Genomic DNA, 25674 nt, shown 5'->3' with positions numbered 1-25674 from the left:
ACCTCTACAAGAAGGTCTCTTATGCAAATTCAGACTCAAATGCAACTAACCCCAATGCCCAATAAAAATTCAATCCAAGTTCATATATAAGATATTTTATCCAAGTCCAAGATTGTAGTAAATAAACTTAAACTTTTGTTTCTGATTCTAATATTGACCCATCAGTGATAAAAATCACAAAATATTGAGATTCCAATAAGAGTGTGAATTAATAATGATTACAACGCTACTCAAAAACGACAAATAAATATATGAAATGACAACAAAACGCAGTGTCGCACAGGCTCGAAACGGAGCTTTCTTGCTCAGTCTTTCTAGCGAGTCTTTCTCTCTGTGACCACGTATATAATTACTGATATATATATAGATATATAATAGTTATTATGAGAGAGTAAGAGAGGAAAAGAAATCAGAACATGGCACCTTCGTCTTCGTCTTCACCTTCACCTTCTTCTTCGTCTAAATCACCACCTTCTCCTTCTCCTTCTAATCAAGAGATTCCTTCTGGGCCAAACCAGTCATGTACTACAGTTACAACAACTACCCATTTCACTCCTGTAAGATTTTTTGGTTTTGGAATTGATTAAAGGAAGTATTGGGTTGTTTAAGCATGACCCAGTTCCATTATTTCGTATATTTATTTTTTATTTTTTTCGTGTGTGTGATGGGAGAGTTTGTTGGTTGCAGATTCAAGAAGAAGAGCACGAAGAAGATAATGAAACCCCAGTTAGTAATCATCATCATCACCATCATCATAAGGCTTGTACGGACAAGGGAACGACCCCGAAGCACATACCGACTCCTCTTCATCATCAACAGCAGCATAAAAATGGGAAAATCAGCTCCAAGAAACGGCAGGAATCCGGTACCGGCGCCGGAGATGATGGAACGGTTGCTTGCTATAAGTGCAGACCAAATGCTCGAGAAAAGATCTCTGTTGTTCCTGTTGACAACAACGGTGTGCACAGACATAGTTCTTCGTCTATGCCGAGCCCCAATAGCATTTTCAAGTCTATTATCTCGTCTTTGACAAGAAGAAGCCCCAAACCCAGCGACGGTTTTCCGTCGTCGGCGGCGGCGGTGGCGGCAAGAGAGGATCAGTGGAAAATTGCGGTGGCTGAACTCTCACATAAGCTAATTCAAGCCACCAGAAAGAGGGATGATGCGGTTCTTGAAGCTTCGAGGCTGAAATACTCCATGGCAGAGCTTGAAAAGAAGCTCAACAAGCTCGAAATCTACTGCCGGAACTTGAAAACCGGGCTGGACGAGTGCAGCAGCATCAATAGTAACTCGTCGCCGTGTCAAGTGGGCAAAATCCAAAATCGTCAAAGTTTCAATCTTTCCACATCTAGAAACGATGACAAGGAAGTTGTTGAGAATTTTCTTGTGACTGTGTCAGAAGCTCGGACCAATATCAGAGTGTTGAGCCGGTCACTCACTATGCAGCTCCGCCACATGGGTGGAAAAGTATACGACAGAATAACATCTCTTCTCCAACCATACGACATCAAAATCTCCCTTTCGAAGAGCCCAAGAACCTTACTCATCTACCTAGAAGCCTTACTGAACAAATCATTCTTCGAGGACTTCGAATCAATCATGTTCCAGAAGAACTCAGCAGCCCAAGTCCTGAACCCAATCGACAGATGCGAGACAAACTACTCGTCGTTTAAACACCTCAAGAGCCTCACATGGGAAGAGGTTTTAACCAAAGGAACAAAGCATTTCAGCGAAGACTTCAGCAGGTTTTGTGATAGGAAAATGAGCGAAATTGTGGCTATGTTGGGTTGGAACAGGGCTTGGCCAGAGCCTTTGTTGCAGGCCTTTTTTGGGGCTTCAAAGAGCGTGTGGTTAGTCCATCTCTTGGCCAACTCGGTTCACCCCAACTTGGGCATTTTCCGGGTCGAAAAGGAAACCGGGTTCGACCCGGTTTACATGGAAGACATGGGTGGTGGTGGGGATAAGACCAGGAAGTTGGTCCCCTCGGTGGTCCGGATAATGGTGGCTCCTGGGTTCTATGTTTATGGCAGTGTGGTTAAGTGCAAAGTCCTTTGCAGGTACCAAAACGACAAGAGTAGTAGTACTGCTGCTACTAGTAGTGGTGGTGGTAATACCAAAAGTTCCATCTTTTCTTCCCCACCACCACCTTAACTAGTCCTTTCTCTCTTTTTTTTTCAAGTCTTTTTGTGAAATATTTTTAAAAAAATTAATATTAAAAAAAACCCAAGTGAGAATAGTTATTTTTATATAATACCCTTTTGGCTACTTTGATCTTGTGATAATGATATTGTTATTATATAATGTAAGTTATGTTAGTTGTTTTAGGATCATCAAAGGAAATTGGCATTTTGTAAGATTGACTTTGTTTGTTTTATTCTTTGTTTGGTCAATTCTAAAACTTTTTTCTGTTTATCATATTCTTCTGGTTGGTATTTGTGGGGTTTAATTTTTGTTCTTTTTTTATCTATATTTTTTGGGTTTTGGGGTTGGGATATGGGAAATGAGAGTAGTGGGGTTTAATTTTAGTCTATGTAGATAAATTCAAATATATATATTTATAGATGAACTGGTGAACTGATGAAAAAAATAAATAAGATGGAAATGAGCATGTGGTTTACCTGGATGGTGGGATATCTTATTATGAGTCTCTTGTGAATAAATTTTGGAACTTTGTTTGGATTTGTGCAATTAAGTATTTGGAATTTAGTTTTGCAATTATAGAAATTTTATTGTGGATGTGTAAGAGTATTGACAGCACAAACGTATTGTACAAACACAGAAACAAGTAGAGCTGAGTTTGGACTGTCTTATGAATTCATCCCTGTTCTGCTACCCAAATAATTGAAATTATTTGCTTAAACATACAATCTTCAATTCAAACCATGTAATGTAGGTTTGTGCAGACTAGAAAAGTTTGGTGATTGGTGACTAATGTTTTTTTTTTTTCATGTATGTACCAATCAATGAAACCCTTGTCCTTTTGTTTTTGTTTTGAGCGTTTACATGAGATAGTTTAAGTTTTCCAATACTATATAAGACATGATGTCATTTTATGTTAGTTTAGAAGAGTGTTGATTGGAGAGTTATTTTACCTTTTAACTATTATACATCAATTGTTGTGAGTGTTCTTAATTATTTTTTAATTTAATTTTTTTTTACAACCCCTCACCATTACAGTGAGCCTATTGGTTTAATAGAAAAGGTATTGTTATTTATTTATTTTAAAATTAAATCAACTGTTATAAGGGAACTTATAAATCGTGTTCTGTTTATACCAAAACTAGCCTTGATGACTTTTGGATATTATTTTACTAAGATCTAAATTTATTAGAGAAATTTGATTTTCTATACTTAAATATACCTAATATTTTATTCCTAAACTCATATATATCACCATTGAAAATATATGACTACTTTATCTAAAACCCAAAAATACTCCTCTCATAACTCAACCCCATCTCTCTCTCTCTCTCTCTCTCTCTCTCTCTCTCTCTCTCTCTCTCTCTCTCTCTCTCTCTCTCTCTCTCTCTCTCTCTCTCTCTCTCTCTCTCTCTCTCTCTCTCTCTCTCTCTCTCTCTCTCTCTCGTCTACAACCCAAACCGAACCACAACCCGAACCCCCCCTCACCACCGTCCACAACCCAAACCCCCCTCACCACCGTCCACACCGGCTCCCTCCCAAACCAAAACCGATCTCCCACCGCCTACTGCCTACACCGCCGACCCCTTTTTTTTTTTTGTCATTTTTTTGTGTGATATATGTTTTGGAGTATTGATAGGTATTGATTTTAGGGTTATAATGTATAATGTATGTGTTTATGTGTGCACCGTGAGTTTTGTTAGATTTAGGTTCGATTTAGGTTCAGATCTGGGATTCGGGAAAATTTCAGTTTGGGGAAGACAATGGCCCGATGCTTGTGAGTTGGGAAAAAAATTGAGTTGGGCCCGACGGGTCCGATGGGGCCCGATCGGGGGTCCGATGCATGTGCGGGTTGGGAAAAAATGGGGTTGAGTTATGAGAGGGATATTTTTGGGTTTCAGATAAAGTGGTCATATATTTTCAATGGTGATATGCATTAGTTTAGGAATAAAATATTAGGTATATTTAAGTATAGAAAATCAAATTTCCCATTTACTAACATATATATTGATTATAAGACTATAATCTAACATCCTAAATATGAATTTCCTAAAACAATGAAATAAACAGTATAAAGTTATAGAAAATCTTACATTAGTGGCAGCAGAAAATTATGTCTCTTTCTGTTCAGATCTTTAACCATTAATCCTTTCTGTCGCAGAGTATCATCAAGATTTGAATATGGATCTTCTTCAGTTGGTAGATTTTTACACAATCTTCCACAAAAGTCTGAGTATTGACTTGAATTGTGTGGGTGATTCCTCAATTTACTTAGGGTTCAAATTATAGAGGAAGAAGAAGAGGATTTCGAATATCAAAGAGGCTCTTTTTTATTTTTTATTCTTCTAATAAAGAGAGACAGTTAAGTTATCATGTATTGGCTTAGAAAATAAGAGCATCCTATTCTATTTATAAGATTGCTTCTAAGGTTAGGTTTAAAATCAAATGGAATTAAAAAAAGATAAAATAAGTGAAAATTACATGAAATATAGGATTTCATAAAATAAAATAAAAAAAAAGTTACAAAAATATGATATTTATAGGTTTGCCACTCTTCAATAGCAGTTTTTCACATTTAAGATTTTTTATGGTATTTGATATGTCATATTTTTGTAAACCTATTATCCAAACCCATATTTTATGTTTTTGTTTCTAGCTTAATTAGTTATATTTTTTTTCTTAGTTTATTTTACATTTACATTTTAAGGTTTCTTTCTATTTTGGAAATTTACACTAAATACTAATTTTTTTTCAAACATTACATTTATATAATTTGACAAGGAAAGTATACTTTTCTTTCTATTTGGAAAATTTACACCAATGGGTATAATTTATGTAATAAGAGCATACAAATTAAAAAAAAAAATACATTTAGGAAAAAGCAACTGTAGTTGTGCTATGAGAAAAAACAGTTGTAGCAAAACTGTAGAAAAAAGTTGAGCTGAGTGTTTGTAAATTATAAATTTCTTAATATTGTGAGTTGTTAAGATCTATTATAATGATAATGATAATGATAATGTTATAATCTAGTTTATTATAATCACAAATATGTAAAAATTTATTTTATATAACATTTTATTTTTTTTTATATATTTTTAACTTTTTTCAAATATAAATTTATATGCATTTGATAAAAATAATTTATAGTATTTTTTTATTATGTTTTATCAAATGAAAAAAAAAATAGAAATTGAAGTATATAAGAAAAATTCTAGGTTAGGTTAATGTTGTTTGTTAATAATAAAATAAAATATAAATTATTTTTTTAAAAAAATAAGAGATTTAATAATTATTTATTTTATTATAATTAGTTTTTTTTAATTTTTTAATTTTTTTTAATATGTAATAAATAAGTAAATATGATTTTAGTACAAAAAAAAAATATTAATCTTTTAATCAAAACAGCTTTTTCTAAAAATTAAGTTGGAGCAGTTTCAGCTTTTAGCTATAGCTTCTCCAAAAATTCTTCAAAAAGTTAGTTTTTGACTGTTTACCAAATATATTTTTATCACAGCTTTTTTCAAAAAACAGCTTTTAGCTTTTCTAAAAACTCTGCCAAACGAGCCCTAAGTATTACAATTTAAAAACAAAATATATATTTAGCTACCACTTAATATATAAACAATTAAGCATCCTAAGAAAATATAAATTCAAATGCTATTAGGTACGTTGAAGAAAAAAAAATATAAATAAGAAAATAAATTTAATGTATAAAATGGAAAGTAAATACAACATATTGACAAATATATAGGTGCAGTAATATAGTAATTAAATTTTAAATATTGATTATTTAAGTTATTTAATACGAGAAACTAGTGATATCAAACTATGCATCATATATTAGTAATTATTTATAATAAAAAGTATCTAGATGTAAATTTTCTAATAAGAAAAAAGAAAATTATAAAAATAATGTAAAATAGGATAAACTTTATAAAAAATATGACACATAGTTTTTTTGCATTTTTACTGTACCAACTTTACAAAAAATATTATGTTTAAAGTTTCAAAATTACAAAAAATATTGTATTCTAGTAAAAAACAAACAGCTCAATAATAACTAAAAAAACAACCCTAGAACAACTTAATAAATAACATGGAAACAAATATAAAACAACAATATAACTACAAAGTAATATAAAATAACAAAACATTAATTTAATTGCAATAAACAAAATATTATCAACTCCTCAATATGTCTTTGTATTATGATTTTTTTTACTTAGTTTTGACAACTTAAGAGCATTCCTTCAATAGTTTTTTTTATCTTTTACATGATTAATAAAAGTAGTTTGAGAAAAAAAAAATAAAAAAATAATGAAGAGAGAGAGAGAATTGGAAAAAAAATCAACAACTGACTTAAAAAAAAAAGCCAGCCAAAACGGACTAAAAAATATAAATAAGTAAATTTTTTTAAAAAATTTTAATAAGTTAAAAATAGTGAAAAAAAATTAAATATAATTTTTTTTTTGTCAAAATATAAATATATAATTTTTAAAAAAAAATTAATATTCAGTGTAAAAATCAAACTTACACCTAACAAATAGCCCAAGTCATGGAAAAACTTGGAGCTCTTAACAAAAGCTGCGAAACAAAGAGCTAAACAAAAGAGGAAATTACACTCTATACCCTTTTTATATTGTCCTCTTTTATTTTTACCTTCTTTTTTAAAATCTATCATTTTTACCTCTTTTTTTAAACATTGTACCAATTTTGCCCCTGTCACTTTAAGATACTCTCCATGTGATTCTCTTATGTAAGGGTATTTTGGGTACAATACATATAAAAAGAGGTATGTTTCAAATAAATATAAAATTAGAGGTAAATTTGATTAATTGATGAATAAAAGAGGCATTTTTCAACTTACCCCTAAACAAAATTCATCATACAAAAGCTAAAATATCTAGGGAAATTATACTAAATGTCCTCAAATCATAGGACTATGTTAGTTTATGTCTTTATTTTAAAAAAATATAGCAAATGATCTTAAATCATAACATTATGTTAGTAAATGTCCTCATTTCAAAATCATTAATTTTTTTTATTATTTTTTTAGAATTAGAAGCAAATTATTTAAACATTATGGTATATCTATATTAGTTTTGTTAAAATCTTTTCTATTTAAAAGTTATGTCAGTTTTTTTAATTTTTTATGAGTTGTTTTGGGTTGTTGATATATAGATTTTATTGTACGGTATATTTCTATTTTGTTGTATAGTATATTATTATTTTTAGATAATATTTATTTTTTATTATGATATGTATAATAGTGGTATATAATTTTATTAGCATAATAAAAATATTTTAATGTATGTATATAATTTTATTGCCATGCTACATATATTTAATTATTATTTTTATAGTTTTTGATTTTTTGATTATTTATTTTAAATAATATTTAATTAGTTTTTATTTTATTATATACAATGGTCATGGTATATATATATTTTTTAATTGTGGTATATAATTTGGTTAGTATAATATACATACATACATATATATATTAGTAATCTATATTTTTATTATTAGTATTATTTGTATATATGTTTTGGTAAATGATATATGTATTTTTTGTTATACGGTATATAATTTTTTTTAAATAATATGTAAGTTCTATTTTCTATTGTACTTTTGTTGACATGTATATAATTTTATTAGCATCCTATCTATTTTTATTTTTATTTGTTGTTATTATTATATATATTTCTATTGTAAGGTATATATTTTATGTTATATGATATATAAGTTTTATTGTATACTATATCATTTTATTTTAGATAATGCATGTTTAGTTTTTATTTTAGTATACATAAAGGTGATATATAATTTTATTTATATGATATATATAATTTTTAATAATATTATATTATTTTGTTTTATTTTTTATTGTATGTATATATGTTTTCTTGTATGGTATATAGTTTTTGTTGTTTGTCATATATCATTTATTTAATATAATAATTAGTTTCTATTTTATTATATATAATTTTTTTGGTATGTATTCATATTTTAATAGTGGTATATATAATTTTGTTAGCATGATATATATATTTTTTGAGTATTAATTTAGTATTGTTATAATTTCTGTGGTATATAATTTTATTACTAAAGTATATTAATTTTCAGTACTACGATACATCTAATACTGATGTATATATTTGCATAATCTAATATATCTATTTATTTTTGTTACAATATAATAATATGTAATATTAAAAAAATTACATAATTTAATTTTATTATTATATATATATTTTTTTTAAAAAAAAATATGTGATAAATGCATTTTTATAATTTTTAAGCTAATTTATAAGATTTGACCATTTTCTTAATTTTTCTAAAAAGTAGACATTTACTAACTTAGTTTTTAAATTTAGGATCATTTTACATTTCAATCCAAATATCTATTTGGAAGTGTTTTGCAATTCACTTTTCTTTTTTAAGATATCATTACGTAAAATAATATTATTTTGTTGATTGGAAAGAATAAAAACATAAAATATTAATAAATAAAAATATAAATAAGAATATAATGAAATAAAATTTAAAATACATAATAAAAAAATTAAAAAAAAAAAAATCCCCTTAATTGAAATGATTATACTTTTAATTTTAAAATAGAATAATCATTTCACCAAAATTATAAAAATAACATTTTGTTAAAATAATATTTCAATATTTTAAATTTCAACCAAATAAAAAATAAAAATTAATTCATTTCTACTCCGTTCTATTACCTCCAACAATATGCCGCGACTTGACATAAAAAAAAAATAATGTGTTATGTAGAAAGAAAGTACCCCATTTACATAAATATGACATTTTATACTCAAGGATTTGAGAATGAGTTACTTTTCCAATTTAAACTTGGGAATTTTCAACCCCTGTACAAATTTCCCAAAAGTGGGAGGACGAGCTTAGGGTGGGTTTAATACATCTTTTCTTATTTTTTGGGGGGATTTAATCAACTTAAATGTTACAAAATTTTAATAAAACAATTATTAACTTTCAAATAATGGGAGGATATGGTAACATAATTATGATAAAAAGATGTCTTGGGACTCCATGGGAGAAGACCAATACTGCAAGAGTGATTCCACAGTCAGCCTCCGAGTTGTGCTAAGCATTGATATGAAGAATCGACACCCATCGATTTTGTACTCTTCAAGCGGATTTCTGTGCCCGAAACTCCTTACATTCACCTGTCATTTTCACCAACTAAATTCATTGCTAAATGAATCTATTAAGTAAAGAACAAAAAATAATGAGCAGATGAATACCGCTGAATTCAGTCTGTTCATGTTTATCAGATGATCCCTCCAAAAACAATCTAGTGTCTTCACAAGAACTGCTTTCTGTAATCAAAAGCAATAATCCACAACCATGTATGGGCAACTGAGCCAAATATAATAGGAGTTCTTGAAGAAAGGGTTTAAATTGTTCATTTTATTTTACCTCAACTTCTGCTACATAAGCATCATCATAACCAGATTCTTGTACAACATCCAAATATGAGGCAATGAGAAAATCACCGAGATACTTGCGGAGGATATTGCTGGTAGCGCGGTACCTACCGTTCCTATATTTGACAGAAAATGAGTCAAGTAATTGACTTTATTGAAATTTAATAATATTGACGAGCACAAAACTTTACTCACGTGGTTAAATCATCAGAGCATATGGATAGCCATCGTTTCAATGAGGAAGTCTTCTTGTGTATTCCTCTAAAGACATTCGGAGGTGCTGGTAACTCTGGAAGATGAGTTTCATTACAGCCTATTGAACTCAGTTCCTTCAATTGTTCGAGGGATTTCAATAATGTTTCCGTGGTGATTCCTGTGAAAGAATCTGCAAAGGTATCATTCAGAATTCTTGTGTAATGTAACTGAAATCCTTGGGACAAGAACGAAAATTATTCCCAATGTGCTCACCATCCAAGCGCTTCCCCCCAACTATAGTGAACTCTTTTAAGAGCTTGTCCAAACTCCAGCTTCTTGGGTGCTATCAAAATCAGTAGACAATGATCAAATTAACTTCTCATCATAGAGAAAATATTGGTAAGAAAATACCATATGGTAACCATACTACCTTTAGCGGATCAACATTTGCAAAGACAATTTCGTCTACCACTGCTTGCATATACCTATAAAAAAAACCTTCTTGAGTGCGTATACAAAACAGCATAAGAAGTAACAATTGAATATTTGACGGATACAAAATCTATATAGTATTATACCAATCAACACAATCCACACAAACTAAAAATAATAAAGCACGAAGCAAATAAGGCAACAATCATCTTACTAATGTTCCTATACCATTTCTCTAGCCAATGCAATATACCCTGTTCTTGATCAATTCCTCTTCCTAATGTTCTTTCCTTATCTCTTTCTCTCGGTTTCTTTCTCTTCTCATTGACGTACACTCACAACTTCACAAGCATTACACATGAAAAAACAATTAACCTTGTGATATCCCCATGTGAATCGTTTGCATGACAATAATTTCATGTAAAAGGACAGCAAAATAATAATAATAATTTTAAATCAAAATCAAAATTTCCTTTCAGTTATAAATGTGAACCAACAAAAGCTGCTCTAACTCTAAGAATTTGAGGTACCAAGGTAAACTACTACTATTATTATTATTTGGAAAAGACAAACTAGCAAGGATAGGTGATGCGACAAAGTAAACGTATCCTCTTGCACATTGTTAGAGTATTAGCTGTATATTAGGTGTAAAAGAATTAGGGTAACTTGTATTTAGTAGTTTCCTATTTTGTTGGTAGTTTCCTATTTCCTAGTCTCCTAGCTTTGTATATAAATATGTACTATTCTATGAAATATACAAATAATTCGATTCACTATTTTCTACATGGTATCAGAGCATTGTGATTCAAAATTCGAAATTCGAAATTAGGGTTCTGAAAAAAAAAAAAAAAAAAAAAAAAAAAAAAATTGAGTTTAGGGTTGTTTTTTTCGAAAATCCTATTTGGAGTGAACATTGTTTCTCACCGCCCACATAGGAGGACTGCCCCGGCCCGCCCGATCTACGAACCCCCGAAGTCCGTCCCGCCGATTTCCTCGCGCGTGGGGCTCACGCGCCGCAAGCTTCGCGCGTGGGGCTCACGCGCCGTGCGTGGAGGCGCGTGTGACGGCGCCTTCGACGGCGTTCTGTTCTGCCGATTCTGGGTTCTTCTAAGCCCACTCGCATCTGTTCTAGGTTGTAATTCGGTATTTGTTTGTCTTCTTCGTGTTTGGGTGTTCATTCTTTGGTGTTCTTTTGTTCTTTTTCTCTGTCTTTGTGTTTGCTTTTGAGATTATGGCAGAGATAAGATCAGATTCAAAATCAGTTGTTGTTTCTGATGTTGTTCCCGTAATGTCTAAAATCACGGATCATAAGTTGATTGGTTCGAATTATTTGGAATGGAGTAAGACGATTCGACTGTATTTGAGGAGTATTGACAAAGATGATCACTTGACTGACGATCCTCCTGAAGAAACAAACGATTCAAGGAAAATATGGCTCCGTGAGGATGCTCGCTTGTTCCTTCAAATTCGAAATTCTATCGATAATGAGGTAATTAGTTTGATTAATCATTGTGAATTGGTTAAAGAACTAATGGGTTACTTGGAGTTTTTGTATTCTGGAAAAGACAACATATCTCGCATATATGATGTTTGCGAAGCTTTTTATCGCGCGGAGAAACAAGATAAGTCTCTTATGAATTATTTTATGGCTTTCAAGAAAACATATGAAGAACTTAATGTGCTATTACCGTTTAGTCCCGATGTAAAAGTTCAACGGCGCCAACGAGAACGAGATGGCTATTATGAGTTTTCTTGCGGGACTACCTCATACGAATTTGACTCTTTGCAAAGTCACAAGTTCTCTACGGTTACGATGTCTCCTCTTTACAAGATGTGTTTACTCGTGTTCTTCGCACGAGACTACCTCTTCCAACTCCTCCGAATAGCGCACTTGGTGAGTCGTAATAATTACGCAGGAAAGAAACTCTACTCCGAGTGGATTTAAAGGAGGTAATTCACGGGACACGATAACCGCACACCAAATTCTCGGGAGCATCATGTGCAATTATTGTAAGAAACCGAGGCCACACCAAGTTTGAGTGTAGGAAGTTACAATTTAAGAATCGACAACAACACTACGCCAATATTGCAAGCTAGTGATGCATCCGACAAATCCTGGTCCTTATTTCGCCGATGAATTTGCCAAGTTCTCGAGGTATCGGGACACACTTAAGTCTATCTTCTTCCGTCACATCCTTTGTGATTGCCGATTCGGGTAACTCAATGCCTGCCTTCTTTCCAAATCCTCAAAATGGGTCATTGATTCGGGTGCCACGAGATCATATGACGGTAATTCCCCGTCTCTTTTCCACTTTTCGATCTCACGGTCATACATTTGTCACCTTAGGCCGATGGGTCAACAACTTACGTTCTTGGATCCGGCACTATTGTTCCTACACCTATGCTATCTTTATCATCGGTCTTACATTTACTGATTTGTCCTTTAATTTGCTTTCGTTAGTCAACTCACTCGTAATCTAAATTGTTGCATCTCATTCTTTCTGATCATTGTTTGTTTCGGGATCTTATGACGAAGAAGATTATTGGTAAAGGACATGAATGCGGTGGCTTGTATGTTCTTGACCCACTTCCGCCAACCTCTATTGCTTGTTCGAGTGTTGCTTCCGCTTTTGAAGCTCATTGTCGTTTAGGTCATCCATCCACTTCCTTTGTTCAAGGCTGTGTCCCCAAATATAGTAGTTTATCTTCGTTAGAATGTGAGTCATGTCGGTTTGCCAAACATCATCGTGTTAGTTTGAGTCCACGTGTCGATAAACGTCTTAGTGTTCCTTTTGAGTTAGTTCATTCGATGTTTGGGGGTCCTTCTCCTATTTTGTCTCAACTTTGGATTCGGTATTTTGTTACTTTTGTGGATGATCATTCTCGTTTAACTTGGTTATATTTAATGAAAAATCGTTCGAGTTGTTTTCTATATTCGTGCTTTTGTCTTTGAGATTCAAACTCGATTTAATGTATCTATTCGTACTTTGAGAAGTGATAATGCCAAAGAGTACATGTACGCTCAATTTCAATCTTATATGACCTCTAATGGCATGCTTCATGAAACTTCTTGTGTTGATACGGCACCTCGGAATGGTGTTGCGAGACGTAAAAACGAGACATCTTCTTGAAACGCACGTGCTCTCTTGTTTCAAATGAAAGTCCCTAAACCTTTTTGGGCGATGCAGTTTCCACGGCATGCTTTCTTATTAATCGCATGCCCTCTTCTCGTTCTTAATGGTGAAATTCCATTTAAAATTCTTTTTCCTAATAAGTCATTATTTCCGGTTGCTCCGCGAGTATTTGGTAGTGTTTGTTTTGCTCGCGATGTCCGTCCATCCGTCACCAAATTAGACCCTAAGGCACTAAAGTGTGTCTTTCTTGGTTATTCTCGTCTTCGAAAAGGGTATAGGTGTTGCGTCCCGATCTCGACAAATATCTTGTGTCTATTGATGTTACTTTTGTAGAAAATACACCTTATTTTTCATCTTCCACTACTTCTACTAGTCGGGGGAGGATGATGATTTGTTGGTTTATTCCGTCACATCCTATGCGCACCTCCATGTTACGGCGGGTCTCTTGTTCCTTCACCGCCTCGGTCGTCACCCCCACGATATGTCTACACCTCCACCACCTCCACCACCTCCACCACTCCCTCGGCCTCATAGTGTACACCGGGCGCCCCCTCCTCCACCTCTTGTTTCATGTCTGCCTGCATCTTCGTCATCGCATCCGGACATCTCGGATGATCTTCCCATTGCACTACGTAAAGGTAAACGCCAATGTACTTTTCCTATTACTTCTTTTGTGTCTTATAATCATCTCTCCTCTTCTTCTTGTTCTTTTATTGCTTCTCTTGATTCTATCACTATTCCTAAAACTCGTTCGAGAAGCGATGTCTCATCCCGGTTGGCTTCCGCAATGATAGAAGAGATGAATGCTTTGGTTGCGAATGGTACTTGGGTCTTGGTTGATTTACCTTAGGAAAACGAGGCCATCGGGTGTAAATGGGTGTTCACGGTTAAATTCAATTCGGACGGCACGGTTGCTCGCTTAAAGGCCGTCTTGTTGCCAAGGGTTATGCTCGAACCTATGGAGTGGACTATTGTGATACTTTTTCTCCTGTTGCTAAACTCACATACGATTATGTTCATTTCCATAGCGGTACTCATCATTGGCCTTTGCATCGGCTCTTGATATTAAAAATGCTTTTCTTCATGGAGATCTTGAGGAAGAAGTATATATGGAGCAACCTCACGGGTTTGTTGCTCGGGGAGTTAGGGCGAGTTTGTCATCTTCGCAAATCTTTATATGGATTGAAACAAAGCCCTCGTGCTTGGTTTGGTAAATTTAGTCGAGTTGTTGAGAAGTTTGGTTTGTTGAAAAGTAAGTCGGATCATTACGTGTTTTATAAAAAGATCCTTTGTTGGTATCATTTTGTTAGTGGTGTATGTTGATGACATCGTTATTACCGGAAATGATATCGAAGGCATCTCATCCCTTAAGTCTTTCATTCACACCCGAGTTTAACACGAAAGATTTAGGGGAACTCGAAGTATTTCTTGGGGATTGAAGTTACTCGGAGTAAACAAGGTATTTTTTGTCTCGAAAGAAAGTATGTACTTGATTTGCTACTGGCGAGACGGGAAATTGGGATCGAAACCTTGCAATGCTCCAATGAATCCAGCAGTGCATCTTACACGTGATGGGAAACCATTTGAAGATCCTGAGAAATATCGCAGGTTAGTTGGAAAGTTGAATTATTTAAGCGTGACTCGTCCGAGATATTGCATTTCCGGTTAGTGTTATCGGTCGGTTCATGTCTTCCCCGAACAATTCATCATTGGGCGGCATTAGAACAAATTTTATGTTACTTAAAAGGAGCACCGGGACGAGGTATAGTTTACAAGGATCATGGACATACCCGGATTGAGTGTTTTCGATGCGGATTGGGCGGGCTCAAGGTAGATAGACGATCCTTCGGGATATTGTGTATTTGTTGGGGGCAATGCGGTCTCTTGGAAGAGTAAGAAACAAAATGTTGTATCTAGATCCGATCTTGAATCGAATATAGAGCTATGGCCCGGTCCGTGTGTGAGGTAATATGGATTTATCGACTTTTGGCGAATCGGGTTTAAGACTTCTATTCCAAGAAATTATGGTGTGATAATCAAGCTGCTCTTCATATTGCCTCGAATCCCGTATTCCACGAGCGAACTAAGCACATTGAGATCGATTGTCATTTTGTTCGTGAGAAAATTCAACAAGGTCTGATCTCCACAGGATATGTGAAAACCGGAGAACAACTAGGAGATATTTTTACAAAAGCTTTGAATGGGGTGCGGATAGACTATCTTTGTAACAAGCTGGGCATGATTAACATCTATGCTCCAGCTTGAGGGGGAGTGTTAGAGTATTAGCTGTATATTAGGTGTAAAAGAATTAGGGTAACTTGTATTTAGTAGTTTCCTATTTTGTTGGTAGTTTCCTATTTCCTAGTCTCCTAGCTTTGTATATAAATATGTACTATTCTATGAAATATACAAATAATTCGATTCACTATTTTCTACACACATATTGTTTAGAGTTCATGCAATTTCAAACAAGTAAAAATGCAGTTTTTTTTTGTCTGGTAAAAAACAATGCAGCATTTTTTTTTCCTGATTTATGAAGCTGTAACATTGGTGTCTAAAATTGGCTAGGAGTGAAATGAAGTTGTGAAAATGTAAAGAGGCACTTACTGGAATATGTGTTGGGAACAACTGGCATTATCACCAGTTAAAATTGACTGCCTAAGCTCATAAACATGCTTTCTCTGTACCTGATTGGAAAAAAAAAGGAATGAAAACAATCAACTAAATGCAGATACTTTTATGTTTTGTAAGAATCCCAGTTTACTCTCAACAACATACCTCTAATACTTCATCAAACTCAACCAAGCTCTTTCTTATGTTAAAGAAGTATTTCTCCGCATTAATTTGTAGTGCCAATAGCTACCAAAATCAACAAATGTAAGAAAAAATGAAAGCCACTTCATTAAAGTAAGAAAAACAAAAAAGGACATCCAACTGACATTTACCTGATTTACTATTGCATCACCTTCGATAGGAATATCCTCATCGTTTGTAATTCTTGAAATAAGCCTAACAGCCCACTCAGTGTCAAAATTAAACTTCTGAAACATCTCATCCTGCAAGCTGTTAACAAAGATGGAGCAGAAATTTTGGTAAACTACAATACAAATAATAATTACATGAATAAAAGTACTAAAATTGTCTTAGACGTATTATGAGTGACTATTTATATATATACACAAATATAAATAGAGAGAGGGAGAGAGAGATGAGTGTTGCTAATATATACTGTAAATATCTGCCAGCTATAGAATCTGAGCAGTAAAAGATATATGGAGGAAACTCCTCCACTAAATATCCCTAAACATCAGATGTTTGGTCTGGTGCTGGAGTAAAATATATTTGACATTACCTCACCATAAATCTTGTTGAACCAGGATCACCTTGTCGCCCTGCTCTGCCACGGAGCTATAAAACAGAAGACTTCGTAAAAAATAATCCACAAAATCCAACTCCAAAATATTTCGTGGAAGTACAGTCATGTGGTGAGAATGAATAGCAATGTTAGATGACAAATGTATTTACTGTTTAAAATGATAATAAGATACGTGCATAAACTGCAGTCCCTTATTGTTTCTTTCCTTGTTTTTTTTTTTTTCCGCGAGAGCAGTCTCTTATTGTTGACGCTGCTGTGGTTTTACTTTCATGGCATAAACTTTTGTTTTATATATTCATATGGATAATCAGACTATACTTATAAGATAAAAACTGGCTATGTGAAAGAACCACAGCTAGAAATAGAGTAATAGTGCCAGGGATCAACCAAAATACTCTATTTTCTATTGAGCAAGAGTGGAAAGGAGAAGAGGCATAGGTAGAAAAATTTTAAAAATTAAAAAATTAAAATTTACAGTATTATCTTTAGAATAGAATTTTGTAGCTACAGAGATGGGTAACCCATAGTGGTAGATTCATTTTGTGCCAACACCAAGTAAGACTTTCCTATTACAGCCAACATTTTAGACATTACAAGTATAAATTGTGTAGTATAAGCAAATAAAAACAAAACGAAAATAAAGAGTTCTAAAGAAATGATATGATGAATTTCATATTAGGTAGATGCTTAAAAAGGTGAAGAGAAAGAAAAATACACAAGTACAGATAACAAAAGAATTAATAGATCCAACTCCATCTAAATTCTTTATTCCTGGAAAAACATCTTTTATGCCCAAGTAATCTTAACAAGCATGGTAAAAATGATGACTTATTCTAGCAATATTCATTTATTTTAAACTAAATGCAAATTGCCAAACCTGGTTATCTATTCTTCGGGACTCATGCAAAGAAGTGCCAATTACATGAAGGCCCCCAAGCCTTTTCACTTCAGACCCTTCATGCAAACAGTGGACCTCACAGTCTATCAAAACTGACGAGTAAGCAAGTGCTATAGTAGGGCCAAGAGGATAAGTCTCAGACTGTTCATTGACTAACTTCTCCAGATCTTCCAAACTATGTGACTGACTCATTTCCACAGATTCTGATATCATAGATTTTGCCTCCTCATACGTCCAGCTCTTACCTTCACTTTTGCATACATATTTAGCTGAAAAATTCATATGTTATGTTACAAATTGTCACAATCATATACAAGACTGGCAATGCCTATATTACACAACAAACAATGTACAAATAAAATACTAGTAATGAGCTTTACTATATATAGAAAATTGTTGGTTAGTGATTGTTTTTAATTATATATGCTTTTAAATGATGATGTATAGTGTAGTTACAGGGACCTCCCACACTTTTTTAGGATATTCCAATTGATATAGAATACCAAATCAGAATTCAAATAGCTCTACGCGTGTTTATTTCAATATTTATTTGCGTATGCAACAGATGTTTCAATCCTGATTTTGACATCCTAAATTCTTCAAAATTTATGGGAGATCCTCCGTAACTATATTGTAAATCATTACAACTTATCCACCACACACATATATATTCGTAGACAAGATGAAGAGGAGGAGGATAACAAACCCATGAGTGCTGTCTTAGCCAACAAAGCTAGTGATGATGGTCCAACCTTTATCTTCAGCAAGACCTACATTAGAAGGTTAATTAGAAACAAAAGCTACTTGTTAGGAGTGTGGAATTATTTTTTTTATAACAAACTGCTTATTAAGTTAGAAACCCAAAGTATCACCTTTTGGTTAACTGCATCTCGATCAACTTCATTATCAGAGGCTTCCTTTGCAATAAATGAAAGCAAGCTATCCTCAATAATCTCTCTTGCAAGCATCTATTTTTGTTACAGCCAAAAAAAATGGAGTAAGTCCCATCCTCATAGCTTTAGAATAAAGACATTAAACTTTAAGAAGAGAAATATATGTATGAATATTGACATTACTAACTGTCACCAACTACCAGACATAATTCAAAGATAACACTTCTTTTTGCAGTACATTCATTAAATGAGCAAGCATCATACCTTTGGATTTCCTCCCAGGATTATGTCAGTGCCTCTACCAGCCATATTTGTAGAAATAGTGATGGCATATTTTCGTCCTGCTTGGGCAACAATTTCAGCCTCCATTGCAGCATACTTTTTTTTTCCAAAAGAGAGATTAGAATTACACTTGTGCAAAGAAAATCTATACATCATTTCAAATAATCCAACATAAAGTCTATTAAATCTCTTAGATCTATATACCTTTGACCTAGCATTTAGGACATTGTGGGGAATATTGTGTTCCTTCAGTAGATCAGACAAGTATTCAGAATTCTCAACACTACATCATGAAGAATAATTATAATGTTAATTAGAGTAAAAATTAACAATGGCATTGACTAACTTAACATGTGTATATATTATAAAAGTTGCACGATTACTGTCTAAAAATTTGATTGGTAACATGCATAATGCATTTCTTTCATTTCCCATAAATCCATTGAACATTCATAGCGGGCTTAAGCCTGTAACCTTTGGGAAGTATGGAACTGTTATTCACCAGGAAATATTCCATGTTATCCACGAAATTCCATTTTGCGTGGCTTAAACATATACATGTCAATATTCCTTTTATTATCATTTAAAGATAAAAGTATTTTCATTGAGTAAATATGCATTTTTATACGACCATATAGTGACATATTGTGCGTCTACACATTGAAACAAGATGGAGTATGAAATTATGCATTTAAAATATCATGTGTAGCACATACATGACATACTCGAATATATGTACCAGAATGCTATAATAAAACAGCATATGCTAGGACTAATCTCACCATATCTTGGTCCACAATCCACAGACAGAGTAATGACATTTACCTTGTAGTACCAACTAGAACAGGACGACCCTGTCTAAACATGTATTCAACTTCTTGACGAACATAGTCCCATTTCCCCCGAGCAGTCTGTATCATTGCAAAACTTAACGTGTAAATCAAGCTGACTGTAGTCTGTAAAGACATGCTTGAAGATTAAGTATCAAATAAAAAACATAATGCATTTAAAGATAGCTCACGGCAAAAGCTTGGATAGGTAAATCTTTTCGAATGTTTGCCAGATTTGTGGGTACTTCAATAACAGGAATGTGAAACATCTTCAGGAATTCTTTCTCCTAAAAACAGCATGGGACATCAGAAAGGGAGTGCATTCTACATAACGACAGAAGAGTTGAATGAAACATTAGTGTCTAAGTAGACATCCTTACTTCAGTTTTTGCAGTCCCGGTCATCCCGGAAAGCTTTGGATAGAGCTTAAATAGTGATTGATATGTTATTTGTGCCACAACAACTGAATCAGCCTAAGATATGCCATATATTAGAGCATTGAATCAGATAAATCTATTCCAACAAAAAAATTACAAGAATGGAAATTTTTGTGTAAAATTTTGTGAGACCTGAATTTTGAGACCTTCTTTAGCCTCTACTGCCTGATGAATCCCATCAGACCATCTTCTTTTCTCTTCAACTCTGCCTGTCAACTGCAAATTTTACGCAAATTTAAATTTTCATTACAATAAGTAACTTTTAAGAAACTCATAATTAAAAAAAAAGAAGATGATCAACAGTCACAAACTGTTACTTCTACATATCTTGATTCTCAAGTGTCATCAAAGTCTAATAAGCCAACATAAAAAGCAAATTTACAGTCAAGCAAAATGTTAGTACCTTTGGCAAAGCTCAGAGAGTAAAAACTCGGCCTTCTGTGTTTTGCAGATAAGCTTATTCAGATTGTACTCAACTTTCATTATTGCTTTTATTTTGGGAAAATGCAGCACAGTTAATTAAAATTATTCAACGAAACTCATAGTTCTATACTTCTAGAACTTTTCATTTCCTTTTACTAATGATAAATCTACTAAAGAATATAAATGTTCTGGTCTAGAGACTAGATCCAAACTATTTTATCAAGTCAGTAAAAGCCAAAAACATGTTTTTGACAAAACATTTCCCAAGAACATGAAAGATAAACAAGAATTACACTTCCACAATGGTTAAAATAGTAGTAAATAAAGGAAGCTGTTAATATACCATTAAGATATGGAAAAATTGGTCCTACCTCATTGATTATGAGAGCTTGCCCATTTTTGACAATGTATTGAACATCCTGCCGGTAGAATTCTTTAGCCTTCAGTGCATTCATTACAAATCTACAAATTTCAAACATCACTACCAGACAAAAACTGAAATGAAAGCAGCGGAAAATGCTCATTGGCTATGACAAGAGTACACAAGCATTCAAACCAATATATGGCTTCATTAGACACATAAACAAATCAACAAATCCAGAACATAGAGAAATGAAAACAACAAAAATCAAAAAGTATGTGATGCTTCTTCACCTGGCCCAAGGATCATTTTCATCCCAAAGGTCATGTGTGTCGAGAGCCATTTCAGCAAGCTCTATTCCTTCCTCGGTCAACTCCACTGAATTATCTTTGAGTTCCACATTGTAATGCTGTTTCAATTATTGTACAAGGGAAAAAGACACTTCACCATTTTAACTAATTTACATAAAAGTATATTAAAAATACACAAATAAAAATACAATAAAAAAAAGTCTTACTGAGTAAAAAAGCAAAATAGATTGGACTTACAAGGCCTTTTATAAGCAACTGGGCCACTTTAGCAGCAACTGGATAGCGCGCAGCATCTTTACTAGCCTACGAAAGAAACAAGAGAATACCCTACCGTCAATTGTACTCCTAACGTCCTACCTAGATTTACAATTGTTTAACAAATCATTTATTTCACAGAAGTAACTAGTAATATTTACAGCCTCGTAAATTACCTCACCACTTATTAATAGAGGATTCCTTCCATCATCAATAAGGACTGAATCAACTTCATCCACTATTGCAAAATGAAATGGCTTTGGCCTGTTTATTCACAATATGTTGCTAATTCCACAAAGAAGCAATAATATGAAACTTTAGAAGATGATGAAATTAAACATACCATCTCATTACAACTTTTTCAATGCTTGCAGCAAGGTTGTCTCGTAGATAATCAAAACCAAGTTCCTGAAATAATTCAGAATGACAGATTTATTAGAAGAAGAAATGAGGAAATAAACCAGCAGAATATTTGAAACAATACCTGCAACAAACACTAAATCAGAAGATGAAATTAGAACTAAATGACATACTGAATTGTTGGTGTATGTTATGTCGCAATTATAGTTTGATCTCCTCTGTTCAGGTGGCATTCCCCTCTATATTGCAAAAAAGACATAAACAAGTTTAAGCATGTGTGGTACTGGTATCTAAACAGCATTTCAAACCTTCTTGCCTTGCATATGCTTTTAAAAATAGAAAAAACAAAAATAAATGAGTACTTGAAATAAAAAAATTACAATGCAGGTGGGTGGTTAAAAGTTTAAAAAAACCACACAATTATACAATACAATAAAGTACAACCAAACATCTCAATCTCTCAAGCTCAACCAATCTGAGAAGGAAACATCTTTGAATTCCTTAGTTCCGGGAACCCAAATAGCAGCACTCGTTTAAACTTTATCCTAATATTTCTTCCACACTCTTCTCCATTTCTTCTTTAGTTGCATAAAAATTATGTTGGGCTCATTTAAAACTCAAAGCTAACTTCTGGACAGAACAACTTGAAAAAATAAACATACAGTAATTACCTGAATAAGGCCCACCGAAAGACCTAAGAAGCGATGAACACGGCCCATCCACTCAGCATCTCTTTGAGCAAGATAATCATTTACAGTTACCACTATAAACAATAAGTAAAAGCAAGACCAATTAAATTTTGCATTCACCAAAAAAACAAAACTTTAAATGAAACAAATCATACCATGAACACCTTCACCAGTAAGAGCATTAAGATACGCTGCTAAAGTCGAAACCAATGTCTTTCCCTCTCCAGTTTTCATCTCAGCAATGGAACCGTCATGAAGCACCGCCCCGCCAATGATCTGGAGCTCGAATTCACATTAAATCATTAGCACTAACAAGATCACGAAACTACAGTAATCATGATTTCACTTATAATAATCTTGTGCATGAGGAAGAGAAAGAGAAGAAGACCTGGACGTCAAAATGTCGCATTCCAAGCTTTCTCCTAGCAGCTTCACGAACAACAGCAAATGCTTCTGGAAAGAACAATGTTTGAACAAACAACCATATCATTATCAAAAGCTTTGGTAAACTAACATAACATTGACAAATAACAAAGAAGTATTAGATAGTAGAAAGCTTCCAAACCGGCTTGAATATCTGCCACAGTTTGACCCTCTCGTAGTCTTTGCCGGAACTCAACAGTTTTAGCAGTAAGCTATAAACGAAAAAAAAAAAAACAAATCTTCAAAAAGTTAACTCTGACAGAGAGCTCAGATAAATGGGAAGCATTAAAAACAACGAACCTGTTCATCGGTGAGTCTCTGAATTTGCGGCTCAAGGGCATTAACAGATTTCACAAGGCGGTAATAATCCCGAACAACCCAATAGTTTAAACTCGTAACGTCACTCCAAGTCTTCGTAAGAGACCCCAAATTCTCCTGTGCCAAAATCAACACCAGAAATGACGACAAACCCCACACAAGCATAACGTCGAACAGGTGGCGATGGCGATCAAGCGAGGACATACCTTGAGAGACGCGACAACGGGAGTGGATGCAGAAGCAGTTAGGAAAGGAAGCCGTCTCCGGGGAAAGGAAGATGGAAGAAATAGGGGGTTGGAGTAGAAGAGTGGGCGTTGAGGGGGCAGTAGTAGTAGCTTTGGGTTCGAGTTTTGGAGGGCAGACATTGTTGGCATAGCCATGGAGTGAGCAGTTTGTTGGTTAGGGTCGTGTGTGTGGTTTAGTAGACCAATTAAGGTCAAGTCAGGCTCTTCTCTTCTTCTTCTTCTTCTGCTCTGGTACTGAGTTAAACTTCAGTGGAGTCTTCGCGGTCATCCATGTTGTTGTAACGTTGAGTGAGCTTGTTTTTCAATTTTCTTCTTTTTTTCTTTATTATTATTTTTATTTTATTCTTTTCATAAATTATTTATGTTTATTTTACATACTAGCAAAAAACTACGTGCGAGGCACGTATATTAAATTTTATGCTAGTTTTTTTCTATGTTATTTGAAAGTGATACAATTAAAAATTAAAGAAAAAATATTATTAATTATTAGGTGAGATTGAAGAAATCACAAATTAATTAATCTTATAATCTTAACTTTAATCAAATAGGGTTCTAAATATATGAACAATAAATAATCACGTAAAAATCAAAAATAATTATTTGAATAAAGAATTCAGTATACACAATTATATATATGAATCCCATTAATCAAAAATAATTATTTATGAACAATAATTTGTCACGTTATATGTTTCCCAATAAAGAAATCCACCTCCTCATAGTCAAAAATAAATAATACATGTAATAAAGATCTTTGTAATAGAGTACCTAAAAGAAACAAAACTTCAGTTACCATAATCGAAAAATATTTAAGTAAACTAAATAATGACTAAGAAAATCTAAATTACAAAATAAAAATAACATGTTTATATGCGAGTATGATTTTTTTGCTATACGAGCATGATTGATCTAAGAGAAAATAGATAAATCTATAAACATATAAATATACTTAATATTAATTTTGACAAAGAAACAATTCAATTATAAATATCAGCTTGACAATTTCAACAGACTAATTACTCATTAAATAATCATAATGTATACATCATGATAATTTTATTTTATTTGATATCAAATGATAGAGATTATTGAGGTTTTCAGCCATGGAAAACACACTATGATCAAAAAGTAATGCTCATTAATTGTATATTTCAAAGAAACCTAAATTTCCATGAATGTCCCTAAAAAGATATAAACAATAAAGTTGTAAATTAAAAAAAAAATAGCAAAATTTTAGTTAAAAAGAAATAGAACAAATTGAAGATTTATACAATACTGAAATTAGAACTCTTAGAGGCCATTAGCGAAGGGGCGAAACTCGTTAGATCCGCTAGTAGAACACTACCTTAATGGTCTGAACACAAAAATTGTAGAAATTAAAATATGAATAAATTAGCATCATCAACAAAAGAAAAATTAAAGGGAAAAGACTTAATAATTACGTGACAAATAATTATTAATTGAATTAAAAAGTTAAGATTATAAGATTAATTTAAATTATTGTTCATATATTGATTAATGGGATTAATCAATATATGAACAATAATTTAAATTAATCTTATAATCTTAACTTTAATAAAATAGGGTTTATAAAAGAGGCATACATAATCAAATATGGTTAGAAATACGGTAATTAAAAAAATCTAAAACCCTATTTTTTTTTTGGATTTAATGGAATTTATTTTATTATATATAAATAAAAAGTGACCCATGAATTTCGCATAAACCATTTTATTTTTAATAATAAACCATTTTATTTTTAATATAAATAAAAAGTCACCCATGAATTTCTCATAAGCCAAAACACATTATATAGTAGCTTTATATAGAATAGATATAAGGTTTGATTTAAAATATTTTTTTGAGAAAAAAGTACTAAAAATAATAATATAAAAAGCTATAGAAATATAATGAAGAATAGAGAGTATCATATGAGAATGAGGAAGAAAAAGTTATAATAGTCTTTTCATCACTTTTTATGAATTTATCATTAAAAAATTACTTTTTTACATCAAATAATTCATACTAATGAGTAAATCATGAATAATGTGAAGACATCGATGATGGTGAAGTTGTCGACATAAAGAAAAAAGGTCTGTATGTCTCCAAATTATGGAGAAATATTAAAAATTGAGGTCTTGATGCTATTTATTGATGTTACTGTCGAGGTGCCTGTTGGAATTTATTTTACCAGGATCTTAGATCTACTC

At 32.7% G+C, this 25674-nt stretch overlaps 2 protein-coding genes across 3 annotated transcripts; one reads left to right on the top strand and one right to left on the bottom strand.

Moving 5' to 3' along the window:
* Positions 1–276: 276 nt before the first annotated feature.
* On the top strand, positions 277–2412 carry LOC115717103 (IRK-interacting protein). Its single transcript, XM_030646046.2, has 2 exons — positions 277–557; positions 688–2412. The coding sequence occupies exons 1-2, from the start codon at positions 417–419 to the stop codon at positions 2149–2151; spliced, it is 1605 nt and encodes a 534-aa protein (XP_030501906.2). The 5' UTR covers positions 277–416; the 3' UTR covers positions 2152–2412.
* Positions 2413–8943: 6531 nt separating this feature from the next.
* Positions 8944–23809, bottom strand: LOC115716865 (protein translocase subunit SECA2, chloroplastic). Of its 2 annotated transcripts, none has more exons than XM_030645769.2 (31): positions 23426–23809; positions 23202–23336; positions 23044–23113; positions 22867–22931; positions 22634–22754; positions 22461–22552; positions 21963–22028; positions 21773–21837; positions 21606–21693; positions 21412–21477; positions 21157–21272; positions 20874–20964; positions 20212–20295; positions 20023–20115; positions 19834–19929; positions 19638–19723; positions 19017–19095; positions 18795–18908; positions 18510–18605; positions 18344–18407; positions 17617–17906; positions 16716–16771; positions 16309–16426; positions 16142–16222; positions 15971–16050; positions 10228–10282; positions 10071–10140; positions 9798–9987; positions 9595–9718; positions 9420–9494; positions 8944–9341 (listed from the first exon to the last, which is right to left on the bottom strand). In XM_030645769.2, exons 1-31 carry the CDS (start codon positions 23597–23599, stop codon positions 9177–9179), a joined length of 3165 nt encoding a protein of 1054 aa, XP_030501629.2. In that variant the 5' UTR covers positions 23600–23809; the 3' UTR covers positions 8944–9176. The 2 variants fall into 2 exon arrangements, with proteins under 2 accessions (XP_030501629.2, XP_030501630.2); XM_030645770.2 differs by having other exon boundaries at positions 9798–9975; positions 23426–23799.
* Positions 23810–25674: the final 1865 nt, after the last annotated feature.

Source organism: Cannabis sativa, chromosome 5 (genome assembly GCF_029168945.1).
Source record: "Cannabis sativa cultivar Pink pepper isolate KNU-18-1 chromosome 5, ASM2916894v1, whole genome shotgun sequence".
NCBI lineage: Eukaryota > Viridiplantae > Streptophyta > Magnoliopsida > Rosales > Cannabaceae > Cannabis > Cannabis sativa.
The sequence above is the reverse complement of the archived record's forward strand: the minus strand, read 5'-3'. Positions and strand labels throughout refer to the sequence as shown.